Source organism: Asterias rubens, unplaced genomic scaffold, assembly GCF_902459465.1.
Source record: "Asterias rubens unplaced genomic scaffold, eAstRub1.3, whole genome shotgun sequence".
Lineage (NCBI taxonomy): Eukaryota > Metazoa > Echinodermata > Asteroidea > Forcipulatida > Asteriidae > Asterias > Asterias rubens.
Window position 1 is genome coordinate 117,107 of NW_022985700.1, and position 17,414 is coordinate 134,520.

Sequence of the window (17,414 nt, forward strand, 5' to 3'; positions counted from 1 at the left end):
TCATTGGAGCGAGTCAATGAAGACGTCTGGTAGTCTTAATTTAACCATAGAGTAAGATTTAACCCGTTTCGCACGCACGAAGCCTTGGGGTAACGGGGCATTATTTTTTAATATAGCCCCCACAACCCATACTTGAACATTCATAAATTGTACATGAGAGCAGCTATAGCAAGGTGAATACTGCTAAATGTAGCACAGGAAACTCTGGTGTAAGTCTGCTTGCTTTAATTAAGTTAAACTCATTAGATGTATATTTAATTCCATTCATCAGCATGTAGCCAGCATCAAGCCATTCACAGAAGTTATTGATTTGCGTGAATAAGACCTAATGACTATCTGGACAATGACACCAGCAATTTATAGACACTGGACACTATTGGTAATTGTCAAAGACCAGTCTTCTCACTTGGTGTATTTCAACGTATGCACAAAATTACAAACCTGTGAACATTTGAACTCAATTGGTCGTCGAAGTTGCGAAATAATAATGGAAGCAAAAACAACCGTGTCACACGAAGTTGTGTGCTTTCAGATGCTTGATTTTGGGGACCTCGAAGTTTAATTCTGAGGTCTCGTATAAAATTCAAATATTTTCTTTCTCAAAAAATACGTTACTTCAGAGGAAAACCAATGTTAACCTAATGAAGCTGTCTAGTTTGAATATAAGAATGAGGTATTTTACCGACAGGCTCTCTGTTAATAATGGTCAAATCTAGTCGTTCCGCGAATGAAGGTTAGTGCAATTATATCCATATTTGTCCGATGACCAAAAGTTATTACGAACACTCTAAATTGGAGGGATTTAAAAGTAAATCTAAAGAATTGTAATAAGGGACAATCCATTTTTAGATTTAATGTTCAATTGTTTAAACATGAATTTTAATACATGCTTTGGATTTATTTTTAAATTCCTCCCATTTACAGAAAATGAAAGGACTTGGGACAGTCTAGTGAGACCCCTGCTTATGACGTCATATTCCCCCATAACGGTACCCCCCCCCCCCACAACTAAAGTCAATGAAGAGTTCTCATTGGCTGAGACGCGTGTACATTGCAATATATACATCAAGGATAGGGGCCCGCAATGTAAGCATTCTGCTTACTGATTTATAAGTGTACTGGTATTTGTTTCGCTCCTGTCTTGTACATAGTAAATTCCTAGTTATTAATTTATTATTTGCTTTAAGATTATACTGTTTTTGTATATTTTAATGCGCTTTAGATTTGTTAAATTTCAATGTACTGTTTAATTCTCACAATTTTTTTTTTTTTTTCAACAAGAGTATGGAATAAACGTTTTATTGAATTGAATTTGATTGGTTATATTCTGGAATATTTAGTTGTATCAACACATTCAAACTTAAACAGGTGGTCCAAATGCCAGAATCGATTCAATGTACGTTAAAAGAAAAGAAAAGAAAAATATTAAAAGATATAGGCCTTCAAAGTTACAAGTAAAACAAAAATGTACAACATACCCAAGAGCCAAGTGGTAACAGCATTGATAAAACCACCTGAAATACTGAGAAGTGTTTTACAATTTTCCGTTTTTGTCTAGTTACAAAAGTCTCTGACAAAACACATCACCAACCCCAAATCAGGGCTATACTAAGAAAATAACCAGCCAATTAATCAAGGTTTGATACTATTTTTTTCTCAGGAAGCCAAAGATAAGCGAATAAGGCTTTATGACTTTTGTTTTGCACTATTGGTTTCCTTCAAGAAAGTCTTCAGATTACATAAAATGCACTATTTTTTCAAGAAATGAGAATTTGTTTTTTTGACCATGGATTTTTTTGTTAAAGACAAATACAAACGTGTAAGATGTGGCATTCAATGGTTGCATAAGATCAAATAAGGAAGACAAAAATACTTGGATTATAGCAAACAACATGTAAATGCTTCTAAGATGCGGCAGTGCAGTGTACATGTGTCCGCAGGCAACAACGTGGTATCTGTTGGGATTTGTCTTCAAGACGGCATGCCCAGTCTTAAATATGGAGACTTGTCCCTCTGCTGCTTCTTAAAATGTTCCCCAATCTTTCCTTGATGGAAATACTGCCCGCTGGGTGTGGGTTATTTTAAGGGTAAAAAGCTGAGCGTGTCTGCAATATGGCGGCGGCTTGTGACCAAATTTGGGGAGGAGCATTGTATAGCTGTACGTCAACTTTATCTATGCAGCTATCATAGAATCTAGGGACGTCCAAATTGCCGATTCTTAAAGTGGCACACCGTCTTCAGAGACAAAGAATGGTTACATTTGGGAACGATACTTATACCTGATGTACGTATTACAATACAGGCTCTTTCAGATCAGTCGTATTCTTTCGTCATAGTCGGTTCCCTTTATTGGGTTCTAAAGTCGCGAGTCTGCCCGTTGGTGTGCTCAGGACATCGATCCTTGGGGTGTTCATACGTATACATGTATGTATTTGGAGGTAGATTTGAGCGTTACGTCGTGGATTCTCTCAATCTACGACATAGTGAGGTCCCTTGGCTTATTTAAACAACGCTAATCTGTCCATGGGGGAGCTTGGACACAAGTCCTTGGTGTATGATGGGTTGGGTTACGCGTTCGAGGGGCGTCGATCGTGGGTTGCAAAGTTGTGGGAGCGGTTAATTCATGACGTAGTCGAGTCCATTGGTTAGTACTTAAAGTTTCAACCATCTTGGTGGACTCTATATGACTCTTAATGTGTAGGTTGATTGCGAGGGTGGATATGTTTCAACCGGTTTTCTGACGTAACAAAGTCATGTTGATTTTACCACCTGTGGTGCAGTCGTGTACTTTTTGGTACCGTTGGGGTGTTTGAACTTGGCGGCAAGAGAGCAAGTTTGCGTAATTGATTAAGTTTGACGAAGCTATGGGAATGAAGTGTGGTTTGTTTGCAACAGGTAAACAAAACCTAAGTAAACGAACACAGATCTTGTTGTGATCTGTCTTTTGCTCTAGATTTAAGTTCATATTTACGTTTAACCTTAACAGAATAGGTGTCATGCGCCTGGACACGATGTTTGACCGGACAAAACAAATCGTCGTTAACATTGAGAGACATTTATACTTTTTAATGACAAAATAAATAGATTAAATACATTTTCGTCAGCATTACATAGAAATATACCCATGGACTATGGTTAAAACAAAGGAATCCAACAACGATAGACGTTCTAGAGGTCCTTAGCACCAAACCACAGAACCCAGGACAGATGTCTACCCCTGCTTTGTTAGTGTTATACGCTGCCAAGTCCTTGACAAAATAAATTCATGGAACACAAACCACAACTTTCCACTGACTGAAGGTGTGGTATCAGGTACCGGACAACCGTTTCCTATATCCTATGACAACATCCACAGAACAATAGACGAGTGCTAGAAAATTCACGATAGGGAGTTAACTGTCCTTGTTTAAAGGTAGGGACACAGACTGTTTTGTCAACGTAATGCTGTTATAAAAAAAAGGATAGCCACAATTATAAAGATTGGACAAATACAGAAAAAGTCTGAGCTGAATTCATCGCCTTCTTGCAGAGAAAACACCAAACAAAATGTTTGACAAAAGCATCGGTTCCACGTTTAGAGTTTAATCGATCACTCCCTTGATATAATATTCATACAATACATTTCTTTAGCGCCGAATGAAGGATCCTCTTCGCAAAGCACAAACAAAGCTATGAAATGAAACCCAGAAAGCAAATTTCAAAAAAATAAAGATTCAAACACCTGAGTCTTTAGAAGTCTAATGAAAATCTTAAGAGAGTCAACTTGGCCACATTAGACCTTTATCATGGTGCAGCCATCTTGAAATTTCCCCCTTTGATATCAATGTAACCATTTCGAGGCGGGAGGGACAACACAGTCTGGTACCTATTTGCATAATGACTATTAGCATTCATTATTGTTATCCGATACAAGGAACCTGACCAAGATGGAGGCAACATGATAAGGTCTAGGCCTATTATGGGTGCGTTCGTTTAGCTTCCCTGGGTCAACCCCGGTGTGTGTGGGTTTTTTTTCCAGGACGAACGTGGGTAATAATCTGCACACGTTCGTCCTGGGGAAAAAAACCGCCACACACCGGGGTCGACCCAGGGAAGCTAAACGAACGCACCCATAGATACGTTTACCGAGGTGACAGAGGAAAGGGCCTATCAACCGCGTAAACATGGCCGCAGCATTCGCGTATTGAAACCAACCCTCAGAAATTATGAGATGTTTTGGGTTAAACAATTACTTAAACCTAACTTCGAAGAAGGGAATTCTTTCTCAAAATAGTTTACCCCATTAACAGCTGCAGTGCTTCTACACCTCTCAATAAGTTTGTGTCTTTAATTTATGGAATATTTACCATGACCCTACCTTTAACTACAAATGTCAAGGACAATACCAATGGTTTATTCTATACCTGTGTAGTAAGGAAAGAGCAAGGACAGCCTGGGTGATCTATTGCAATCTTCTTCAAGCGACTAGCACCTACACCTGTCTCCCGTCTTAAAGGCAAGGGACACTACTTAGATAATTTTGGGCATAAAAACCAACTTGGTAACGAGCAATGGAGAGGTGTTAATTATAAAACATTGCTAGAAATGGCTCCCTCTGTAGTTACGTAATTTTTTAGAAAAAGGTAATTTATTACAAAGACTTCAGGCCTGAAGCCTTCTTTAGGCATCTGAGAACAAACACATGTGCAAAAAGGGTGTTTTTCGTTATTATCTTGCAACCATGACGACCATTGAGTCAAAATGTCCACAGTTTGTTATTAATCATGCATATTTTGGGATACATCAAGTTTGGATACTGGTCTTTGACAATTGCCAAAGGTGTCCAGTGCCTTTAAGGAAGTCGCATCACGCTCCATACCCAAGTAGTCGATAATGTCCTTGATGTTGTCAAACCATCGTGTCTTAACCTTCCCCATGATCTTGAATTATCTCCCTGTGTCTTATGAAAAACTCCATTTGTATGTAAAAACAAAACAAAAAACACAGTGACAACATTGCTATTTGGTTTGTCTCCAGTTTCTCGTTTTATGGTGTGACCTTTGATTTAAAGTCAGTACATGGAAAAAGGCTAGGTCAAGGCGAGATAAGAGCGATGTTCAAGGGAAAAGATAAACGTTAATGAGATGTAAATACATTTGTTTCTATATTTTTGTTGTTGATTATATTTTCTACAAATTAAGGTGATGTACTTTGAAATGAGACGTACGAGTTAAGCGTTTGGTAAGTTAAAAGTTATCTAATTTGTCACAGGTTTCCAAATACGATGATGTGGGAAAGTAATTTAAGATCATCCCGGAAAAAAATGTCAAAATAAAACTGACATTTTTATAATAAACTATGAAAAAAAAATCAACGTTAGGGAGATGACTTTCATTTTTGTGTATAAATTAACACTATTTATTGACAGTAAGCACAAAGGCAAGCTCGTAACCATAGAGATGTTCAATTTTCCATCTCCAATATGGTGCTTAACTCGCGGCTAATTCATGTAATTAATCATAGCCTTGCCGGCTCAGCATTTTGGTATCAGCCGCATGCATAATAATCCCTTCATAAAAATTCTACAGAAAGGTAAAAGTAAATGTCGAGAGACCATGCATCAATCCATTACAGGGACAGAAGAGCACGCAAATAGCTGCAGTCTGGGAGATACTTATGCATTCGTCTACAAGGACCCGAAAGAGCACCGTCCATCAAGAGCGTAAAATGCAGGAGCAGTGGAATTTCATATAGCTCAGACTGTTACCATACGGCTGTTTTATGTATGCGTATAAAGACAGGTGTAATTTACGTCGAAATTCTCAGCGAGGAAGGCCTAACGTCTATACAAGAATATGTAACAAATTGATTGAAACTGTATATAGTTGGTCACCCATTACAATGTATAATAGGCACTGTATACTCAGTACTTTCCCGAGCTATGTTAAAACAAATCACAGGCATTTTAGTAGGCGGGATTCGAACCCACGACCCACCCGATATGCTTGTGGTTTTGTTCACAGATCGCGGGAAAGTACTGAGTATACATGTTCTTACCTATACACTCTAAAAACTAAAGAGTTGAATCCAACACTTGTATGGGTTAGGTGAGTGACTACACTTTGGTAGTGTTGAATCCAGCATTTTACATGTTGAATCCAGCGTTTTAAAGTATTCGGTCAACAAGTTAAGTGCCAGTCTAACGTTTAAAAAGCTGATCCAACAATTCAGCAGCATTCTTTTGAGAAACGTTGAAATAACACTTAAATTGTTGAATTAACCCTTTTTGCGTTGGATCAAAAACTTAGAATCCACAAGTAAATTACATAAGAAATTGGTATCAAAGAAGTGCTGTCTCTGAATAATTGAAACTATCAAAGTCAATGGTTGCTAATGAATAAATTAAATTGCTGTCGCATTGTGCTCAGTAGTTATCGAGCACGCCATTACAACTTTCAATTATACCACAAAGTGACATTGTCTGCTAATATCTCTTTCTACACATACCAATATTTAGTGATGTGCCACGTTTAACACCAAAGGCTATTTATCTAAGTCTTTCTATGGCTGTTATAACATTGGATATGGCCCAAATGCAATGACTCTGTTAAGAGCGAAATTCTGTGCCAATGGTGCCTGTAAAACACACAACTTGGCAAGGATAATCATACTCAAAATGGCACCAGACTAAAACCGTTTCAACGTCAATTTGATATGTGAAAACAACGAGATGACTCCACAACGAGTGAAGGTAATTAAAGGCAGTGGACACTATTGGTAATTAACCAAAATAATTATTAGCATAAAAAACCTTATTCGGTGACGAGAAATGGGGAGAGGTTGATGGTATAAAACATTGTGAGAAACGGCTCCCTCTGCAGTGCCAAAGTTTTGAATAAAGAAGTAATTTTCCACGAGTGTGCGGGGTCCAGTGGGAACGGGGTCTATTTGAGGTCTCGAAATCAACCATCTAAACGCACACAACTTCGTGTGACGAGGGTGTTTTCTCCTTCGTTATTATCTCGCAACTTCGACGACCAAATTTTTACAGGTTTTCTATTTCATGCATATTTTGAGATACACCAAGTGAGAAGAATATTCTTTGACAATTACCAATAGTGTCCAGTGTATTTAAACATGAATAATGTCTAATGGTGTGTTGGCGATGACGAGTTGCATCGCATTAATCAAGAAAAGCATTAGAATCTTTGGTCATCTCACTAAAGATTGTATTTTGCTCACTCGTTTGACGCACATTTGTGGCATTTCGTGGTTAGGGTTTTTAGAACACATGACTCTATAGTGTTTCTAATCACTGAGTGTGGGTTCGAGTCCCGGTTATGACACTTGTGTCCTTGAACAAGATACTTAACCATAATTGCGATGTCCTTCGGATGGGACATTAAGCCGATGTAATCTGGTTCACACAAGCGCTATTATCAGACGTTTCCTCAAACTCGTGCGCTACATTGATTAGGTTTACTTATGAGGTGGCATGTCCTTCGTTTCATTACCAGATATGTATAATAATATCATATGATCTACTCTGGTGGCGTGATTGATATTTTTCAATGACAGGTAAACGGATCACATACTCCTGTGGTAAGTGATGTCAGACATTGTGAATGCCATGCGTCAAGAACCAGGTGTAAAACCTGACCTGGGGTCAAGTTTTGTTTTAAGCATTCTTTGGACCCTGCCCTTTGGGGTTACCACATTCCTATGTTCCCTAAGAAGATATCAGCATACAGTCTTAGTCGTCCATGTATTTCTGAAAATTACTAGACCATTATGACACTATCACATTGTAGGATATTGTTTCAAATTGAACACTTAAAGCCATTGGACACTTTCGGTAAACAGTATTGTCCAAGGCCCACACCTCGTGTACCACCGTCTATATAAAATAACAAAGCTGTGAAAATTTAGGCTTAATCGGTCGTCGGAGTCGATAGAAAATAACGGGAAACCCACCGTGTTTCCGCACGTTTCCTCGTGTCATGACATGTGTTCAAAACAAATTCGTAATTCTCGCTATCGAGAATTGATATTGTTTTAATGTTTTCTCAAAAAGTAAAGCATTTCATGGAATAATATTTCAAAGAAGTCTTTCACCAGTACCTTCTGTAAACCCTGTTAGTTATTTGTAAATCTGTGAACTTTTGTTTTCCTGTACCGAAAGTGGCTTTAAAGGGATTGTGTCGCCCGATCCCTATCATGATCTTTGGAGAACTGTGGGTAAGAGTTCGTTCATAAACTCCATGTTCGGACTTTCTGTGGCCATGACGACATGCACTTTAATAAGTTTACGGAGACTGTGTCAATTACACTCGCCTCGCCCCACAGGCTTCGTAACATTTCTCATTTGCTAACTTTCTGTATCACAGTATTATTGGCCTCATTCCTCGATCCCATCCTTCTTTTTGTACCAAGTTATGGGTAGAAAAGACTGCTAGGCAACACATCTCGATGCACCATCCATGTATATTATTAACTTGGTGTGGTTATTATTGTTAGGCTTTCATCTATCTTTTCCTGTACATATTATGTGACTTTTTTGTATTCTTATTTGTACTATTTTATACTTTCTTATAATTTGCATACTGTTCGTCTAGGCCGACTGTTAGCAAAAGTCGAGACAGGCTAATTCACTTAAGATTGATCTATCTTCTTCCTCGGTTCAATTGAACGGTGTATGCCCAACCTATACAAATATTGCACTGTTTTACTTGAAGGGTACGAGCAACTGATACCTAACCTTAAAAGACCCAACTCATACTTAAATGCTGCTGATATTTTTCTCAAGGAAAGGAAACCTATACACCACAAAAACCAGTACAAAAAAGTTTGTCACACGATTTGAAACGGGATTTTATTTTTGGTGCCCATTGTGAAAGCTTTATCTGACAGGTGATTGATACCATATCTACCCAAATCTAGTGTTTTCCTTAAAGATGACATAATGTCAATCTCTTAAAGCAGGTATTTATCATTAGAAACATTCACCCTCCGGCCCTACATACTAATTGGCAATTTGTCTTGGCTAATTACACATCGTGTACACAACCTTCCTGGATGATTCATTCATACAACAGTCGTCGGTTTAATCAGGGTGCAGCGGAAGAAGCTGCCGACCGGCCTCAGACTGTCCCCTGCATGCTCCATACGCATCGAACGTGTATTAAAAATGTTGATGAGGCGGTGACGTGTGGTTTCCTCGCGGGGAGTGCTAGGCTGCCTATAAGCACAGACGACGGGCTCGGTGTTCGACATTACTTCATCCTGCTCATGTACACTGTGAATGGGAAACTCGTCTCTCCTCCATTCCTCAATCGATCTACACTGCGATGTTAAACCAAACCAGCCGTTGAAAAAACATCCAGTTCTAGTTGAACCAGAGCAAGAAGTCGACAGCAGAGTTATCTAGTATCACTGTTGGTAGATATATACCACAACAATAGGTCTTCTAGGCAGAAAGCAGTTCTGCTTTTTCAAGAGCCGAACTGCGTGTAAGGAGGATAAACCAGTCGCTATGGGGACTGTACTATCCATCTCACCCAGGCCGCATAAGGATAACGGTAATTATGGCGACGCCGCATCGCTCAGTGTTAGCAATCTCAATATGCTCTACAACAGCAAGAATTCGTCCAACAACAACGCCAAGGAAAACCTCCTCTCTGACACCAGGCCGATGCGAAAGCATTCGGCCATGTTTATCAGTGCGCTGGGCTGGAAGATGTTCAATGTCTCCAGCAAGAAGAGAACCGCTAACCAGGGTGTCTCCACAACGTCATTCACGAATAACCAGTTTTACACTGGTTCGGACAAAACCAACAACAACCATGTTCTGAAACCAAAGAATCATCAACTTGCCAACAATAATACCAACCAAACTCTACAGCGCCAGCGGTCGGAGGTTAACGGCACAGTTGGTAATGATGTGGATTCCAGCATCAAGAAATCTTTCTCATGTTTCAACCTGAATTCCCACTGTCAATCCAACTCTAATAGCCAGCATCAGAACCAGAATGTTAAGAACAATAACACCACCTTCTGCGGTATCAGAAAGTCCTCCAGCGGGCAGCTGAAAGCACCCACTGTACCCCCTAAGAAGGTGGTCCAATCCTCCACAAGTGAACTCCTGAAATGCTTGGGGAATTTCCTGAGCAGGCGTTGCCCGCATCTTCGCAGCTTCGACGCTAATGATGCCATCGTCTGGTTACGAGCCGTCGACCGGTCTTTACTCGTCCAAGGGTGGCAAGACATCAACTTCCTAAACCCGGCAAATGTTGTCTTTGTCTTCATGCTGGTCCGAGACCTCGTATCGGTCCAAGACGTACAGAGTGAATTAGAACTCCAGGCTACAGTACTAACATGCCTATATCTCTCCTACAGCTACATGGGCAATGAGATCAGCTACCCGCTCAAACCGTTTCTGGTTGAGGAAGACAAAGACAACTTCTGGACCAGATGTCTAAGAATCATAAACAATTGCAGCTCCAAGATGTTGAGGATAAACAGAGACTCAAACTACTTCACCGATGTCTTGGGTGAACTTAAATCCTATGGCAAAAGCTAAAGGTACATGTGTGTTTTAGGTTCATTGATGTATTCATGTATATGTAAAATGTTGTAACTATTGTCACAAGGCGAGACACAAAAGTTGCGATTTTCACCCAAATTAACGACCAAGGAATGTAGTTTGGTTGATCTTACCTTTTCCGTACTATAACTTAAAACAGTACTGCTAAAATCCCATCGATAATTTATTCAAAATAAATTATCTCTATCGCTTGTGTATGTTAAAGGCTGTAACAAATATCAATATTGTACTTAACAGTGACAAATAATAAGCCCTTATGTTTAATTGGCGTGACCTTACAACTTGTGCACGAAATCTGATCAATCTTTGTTTTTACCGAAATTGTAACCCACGCTGTTACTCAGCGGTTTTTATTTCAATGGAGTTCTTGTCTGATACCAGAGTTCGCCACCACAACACGACAACACTATAGCCTACCTTATCACACTATGACTGAGGGTACGTGCATTCTATTTATGGATTGTATACCTCAGCCGATGTGTCAAATAGCTGTACGCGAAAAATTGCTAGCAATGTCAACTCACATTGCTGCAACGGTAGATTTTCATCTGTTATTACTTATCAGATATTATTTTCATGCAAACTTTGATCGAAGCAAGATACTGTCACAATAACAAAAGATGGTTTATTATTTGTCATATTATATTTTCCGAGTGTGATAAGACGATATTGCAAAACAATTTTTACCTTTTGCCCGAGAGGGAGTATTTTGTTGTGGTTTCGGTTGCAGTGGTTCTCACGCTTTAGCCACGAAACTGGTAGATTTATGTTTGACATGCAGCAGAAATTCTGCTGAGATCAAGTTTCTTTTTTAGGAAATCGCTCCCCTGGAAAAAAAATTGCAGAAAAAAAGTAATTTATTACAGTATTGGCTTCATTGGAGGGGAGGGGTAATACCAGATTTTGCTGCTTTTCCACTTGAAATATCGTCTTAATTACACTTTATTGCTGTCCAACTTTGTTATCATTTAAATTAATTCATGACTGTTGTTAACATTTCATTCCAAAAATGTATCATGTATTGAAGAATATTCGACAATGTATGGAAAGATTTCATGAAGAAATGCGGTTTATTCTCGGTGTAGGTGCACGCAGCTGTTTCTTCACCAATTTCCAATATGGCTGACAACTTAGAGTCTTTCCTTGCTTCTGATTGGTTCACGCGAGGCGCGCACTCGCTCTAGACATGACGAATTAATTATGGAGTGATTATGCTAATCAGGATAATGCTTAATGCGCAAAAGAGGGACCTGTGTACAAAATGATACCGAAGGATAAATTCTGCAGTCTAAACAAATTGTACAAATAATTTTGTGTGTGATATTTATTTTGATATATATATTTAAGAAAATAATTTTGTATTGTGAACGGGTGTAACATGCGTTTCTTAATTTATAACAGACAATTTTGGTGCGCAGGTTTCGCTATGAAAGATTTTATTTGTTTAATATTTAATGTATTTTTGAGCGACCGTACAACAAGCATCTATAATTTTTATACCCTCGCTGCAGTGTAAAGAGAGAACGTTGATAACATTAATGGTGTTTTTCTTTCCCGTGCGCATTTTAAATGAGGAGGCCGCCGCTAATTTCACTTGTGATGCATTATTTGGCGCTCCTGGAGGGGCCACCATGGCAACGGGTTTTGACGGTAGATTATTAAGCGATGCCATGGACCCGATGCCTCACTGCTAAGTGAATTCCATCGCCATTGCTTGCATCGATTTGGACAGGTTGGCGCTCATTTTCTCTACACCAGACCGAGGGCTGCAATTACTTAGATAAATTAATATTGTTTTTTGTTTAAACCGAGAAGTTAAACCGGTACATGCAACAGCCGTCAGACATTACAAGGTAGAGATGATAAGACAACCGTTACCTGATCGATATTCCACATGATGACTTTTAACAAGTTGAATCTCTAATTATGATCTTGGTGTATGAATATAGGTGATAAAACATGACGACTGTTTAATCCCATTTTCATCGTCCGCATTATTCAGATGATTTCTTTAAAGTGAAAGTGTGATACAAAAGAATTCCTTTTGGAGAAAACCAACAAACGAAACTGTGTTAAAGGTACTTTAATTGAACCGAATGGAACCGAAACAAGGAGGCTTTCTCTCCTGGTTAAAACCACAACCTTTTCAAAATAAACAATATATTAATGTCATGAATGATTGATAGCCACATGTCAAATTGTCATGTAGCTTTCGGATTCAATATAGCCTGTTCAAAAGGATTGAGTACACGGATACGTAATTACATATTTTGTCTGCAACTCGATGCTAAGAATAAATACATGTCAAAACAAGAAGCAATTAAATGAAACCTTAATTTTCCTACTTTCTCAGAAAACGTTGTTGTTCAAACCGCGATTGACGATAGTTGTTCTATGGTATGAGAAATATCGTTTCTCTAAATGAAACTTTTCATCATGAAACTTCACCCATTAAAATTCTGCTGTATCACAATGATGTACGCGACCTGTAAAAAGGCACAAATATTTCCTCATGAATCTAACTAATATTTTTATAATAATTATTCATATCCTGAACTCGATTTCTGAACTCAAGTTTCCGAAGATATCCACATAAGGATGTAGTTATTATTTCTCTGATTAAATCCTAAGACACCAGGAAAATATAGTTGCGAAGGGAATAATTTAAAGTAATGGTGTTCTAACTATTGACAGCCAAACGTGAACCGCGTAGTAAATTGAATCTTTTTCGCAGACTCAAGCATATGCCACTAAGGTTGCGGCGCGAGAGGTGAGCAGTGCCGAGTTAATACCCGTGGTATGACGTCATTGCTCGGCTGAGGCAGCCAAGACGAAGATGGAGAGAGAGAGCTAATACAAACACTCATCTCTCTTTGGCATTTAAGAAAACATGAGATGGAAATTTATGAAATTGCAAGCCTGTTATGACAGACGGAGAAAGTGGATTTACTGGTTTATTACGCACACCTGCGATATCTGTTCATCCACTCGCATTACAAATAAGAAAAACGAAAATTTGTGCAGCACAACAATAGCTCTATTCGCGAGATTTAAAGATGGCATATTGTCTAATCCCGTTTGAATTTGAATATTTCTAATAAGTGTCCAAAACAGGGTAAACATAAAAGAACAATGTGAGTGTGAGCAATAAACATCACAGGTTAAACCCTTACAATTCATGAAACAGGAACATCAGAGTACCAACATGCATATCTGTGCAGTACTTAATTATGTTTACCAACGAGACTCAAAGATGACATGTTGTTGTTTCATTTCTTTTGAATTTGAATTTTATAATTGTCACAAAACAGAGTAACCATAATCAGAAAAGTGTGAGCAATGAACATCGCAGTTTAAATGCTTACATAAAACAGTACACTGTAAAAACTCTGTTTAGAGTTTAAAATAAACACAAATGGTGTGCCCAATTTTAAAACAAGTTTTCAGGATAAACATGCTGATCATTTTGACACCTGCTCATAATGGTTTGTGGCATTCACCACACACAAGAATCTAAACTTGTTTTAGGTTACACATGTTAAAACAGTGGGTACAGAAGCTTATGCTTAAAGACATGTGTTGAAGTTCTAAACTGTCTTTACAGTGTAGCATCAGCTAACAATTCCTTAAGAATAATTCGTGCGGCTTTAATTAAACAATTTCTGTTTAGGTTGTTATCTTTGTCTTACGGTTTTATCTGATTACCCATAATGCACTGCGTGTTGACTCAATGGATCAATGGATCATTATTTATGTACATACATTAATACTGCACTGTGTCAGATGACTCGCGCACTTAAACATAAAATAACGGCAAACAAAATAAGGCTCGCAAAATATTAGACAAATCTTCATGTTGTAACACTGTATGAGCTGTGATGCTTTTTCCTGTGTAAAGTGTAGTGTCTAAAAGAATTGTTACGTAGTATGATCTTCAGCCAAATAATGTTAATTGTTCTCGTTGTTAAAGAAAGTATACAAATTTGATATAAATAATGTGTATATATTGTAGAATTAAATAACTCAATTATACTTTGTACTGTGTGATTGTAGATAATGTCCACCCACAGCAATACCATATTATAGCTGCTGGCAGACTAGATTGTGGTATACTTTCCCAATGTAAGACTAATCCTTAAAGATATGTAAATAAACAAAAATAATGTCCCTATTATAAACTCTTTCGCAAATGGAACAAAACCTTTATGAATTGTCTTTCTGAAAACAAATATTTTGAAAATATATTGTGTTTGCCATGAGATCTAATGCAGTTCAGTCTATGTAGTTATCAGGGACAAATATATTTCAAAAGTCAGTATTTTGCAGCAGGGATTTCAGAATATTGTCTGACATCGTTATAAGAAAGATTGCCGATTAAGTGGAATATATTATAAGCTCGTTTATTCGAACACGAACATTGTAGTTTATACAGGGATGGCGGTATAACTCAAATCATAATGACATTTATTCAATACCCTTTTTGGAAAACATTTCATTATGAGAATTTGAAAACGAGTATCAGTATTCGAATGAATGTAATCGACTCTACGTCAGGTGATGACTAAGGCAAGACAATGAAAGCAATGATGCATAATATGTCACCATCCCTCTTTTGACATCAGTCTCATGTATGTGTGCAAACCGCTCTCTCTAGAGTTGCTCGCTAACCAACCCCCGTCTCATCATTGCCTCATCCTAGCCTGTAACTTAGTCTCCCTCCATCCACACATACAGGAGGAGACTCGAACCAGGCTATGTCAATTACTTGGCCATATAGGCTTGTTGACAATACGGATGCTGTAAAACGACCTTCGGTGTCTTTCGTAGATGATTAGACGGAGTTGAAAGCTTGGTGGATGTATCGGTTAGAATAGAAACATGGGAAAATATACAAATTGAAGATTTAGATTAATTTTCAGATTGATTGGGTAGTGTTATTATCCATGAAATCCACGTCAATATGTTTGTCTCTGAATTCGTAATTAGGGACGTAGATGGCAATACGTCAACAATGGAATGTGAATATTAAGATGTTGATGAATGGTCCAAGAAATTAAACATGCCCATTAATATATAGGGACTTCTTGTCATATGCCATTACGATATTGCATACATTATTGTATCCAATTGCAATGTATGAACGTTCTCAGATGAAAGCACTTGACATGCCGTCCAATTTTGTATGATTTGTTGCATTTGAGAGTGGTCATCTCAACGCCTTATAGAAAGATTCTGATTATGGCAAGAACCAATAAGGTGTTGAGTTTCACCATCTTATTCCAAAGCCATGCCATCAAGCATCATTTACTCTCCCATTAAGCTTTAATGTCTTCACCGCCAGATGATGCTCTATGAGACGGCACATCTCTGGATATACCACCTTAAGTCAGAATGTTTCAGTAAAAGCCTGCACTCGCTGTAAGCATGTGTCTCATTTTACCAAGATTTGACATTTGAATGATTAGTTGACATTTCTGATTCACCAGATCGCGTGTGAAGACGATGAGATCTCGTGAGTCTACTATTTACTCTTTTTTTTCTCTCCACACGACCTTTCAATCATTTTTTTGTTGTTGTTCGCGCCATTTTGCTCTCTGACTAACTAGAATGTATTGTCTGGCAATGGCGTGGTAAAGTTTAATGACTTAATCATCAGCAGCAAGTTTGGTTCCTTGTCTACCCCGTAGGATAACAACATTTCATTGCAGCACTTTAAGTGGAGCCTGACTACATTACCCCATATTTTATGAAATTGTTTCCTTAATATTATTTCAACAAAGTTTGTTGTCCCCCCCAAAAAAAAAAAATGCTTTAAAAATAGATATGCAAATTTCAACAGTATTAGAAGTTGTAAAGTATCTATCAATAAATAACGACCTTAATTGTTATGGTCAACAAATAAATAAATATTTAAACAAAAATACGAAGGCATTGTTTTAGATAATGTATTTATGTGTGTTAGATGACGCAGGTCACATGTGGGAAACTTGCATAAGTAATGCATTTTAAACTTTAATGTTATTTGGCTGAAAATCTGTTTAAATTCAAAAAAAATATAAATTAAATCATATTTATGTGTGCCAGAACACAGAAATGTCAATGTGTATATACAAAGATTCTACTGTTATTGTTTTAAGTATGTAAACTATTCGTGATGTGTTGTACATAATTTTTGCAAGACTGTAATTTAATTTAATGGAGGTTTTTAATTAAGTCACCCACCCACCATGTGGAGTGCCAGCCAAGATGGCGGTGCGATCAATGTTTTAGACTCGTTCGGTTATCATTAAAAAGTACCGTTGAGAAAAATTACTGAATTTGTCTGTGAGTTATTATTATTTTATCTGCTTCGTAAATCTGTGTTTTTTAAAATGAAATTTGATGAATATCCGTGGAATGAATCGGCTATTAAATATGTCGAAAACATCACACGGTTTGCATATAGATACCAAACTTCAAGTCTCACTTTGATATGTTCCTGGTGCAAATAGTTTTCCTACACAAATATTGTTTAAGAATGGAATCATTCCAAACTTGGAAAGGGGGATATTGCACTGGACACGTTTGGTAATCTTCAAAGACCTGCCGTCGATTTCACAAAACTCTTCCTAACTTAAGACTAATCTTAGGACTTAGGACGAGTCCCAACCCTGCACTGTAGCATGCAGACCTTAAGATTAATCCTAAGTTAGGAAGAGGTACTCATCCTAAATCGAGATAAGACGAGTCCTAACTCTTTGTGAAATCAACGGCAGTATTCTTACTTGGTGTATCCCAACATATGCATGAAATAACAAGTCTGTGAAAGTTTGAGCTCAATGGGTCTTCGGAT

At 37.9% G+C, this 17,414-nt stretch overlaps 1 protein-coding gene across 1 annotated transcript; it reads left to right on the forward strand.

Annotated features, from left to right (window-relative positions):
- The first annotated feature begins 9,232 nt into the window (after positions 1-9,232).
- LOC117305785 (cyclin-dependent kinase 5 activator 1-like) lies at positions 9,233-16,894 on the forward strand. Its single transcript, XM_033790661.1, has one exon. The coding sequence runs from the start codon at positions 9,512-9,514 to the stop codon at positions 10,556-10,558; it is 1,047 nt and encodes a 348-aa protein (XP_033646552.1). The 5' UTR covers positions 9,233-9,511; the 3' UTR covers positions 10,559-16,894.
- The last annotated feature ends 520 nt before the right edge of the window (positions 16,895-17,414 follow it).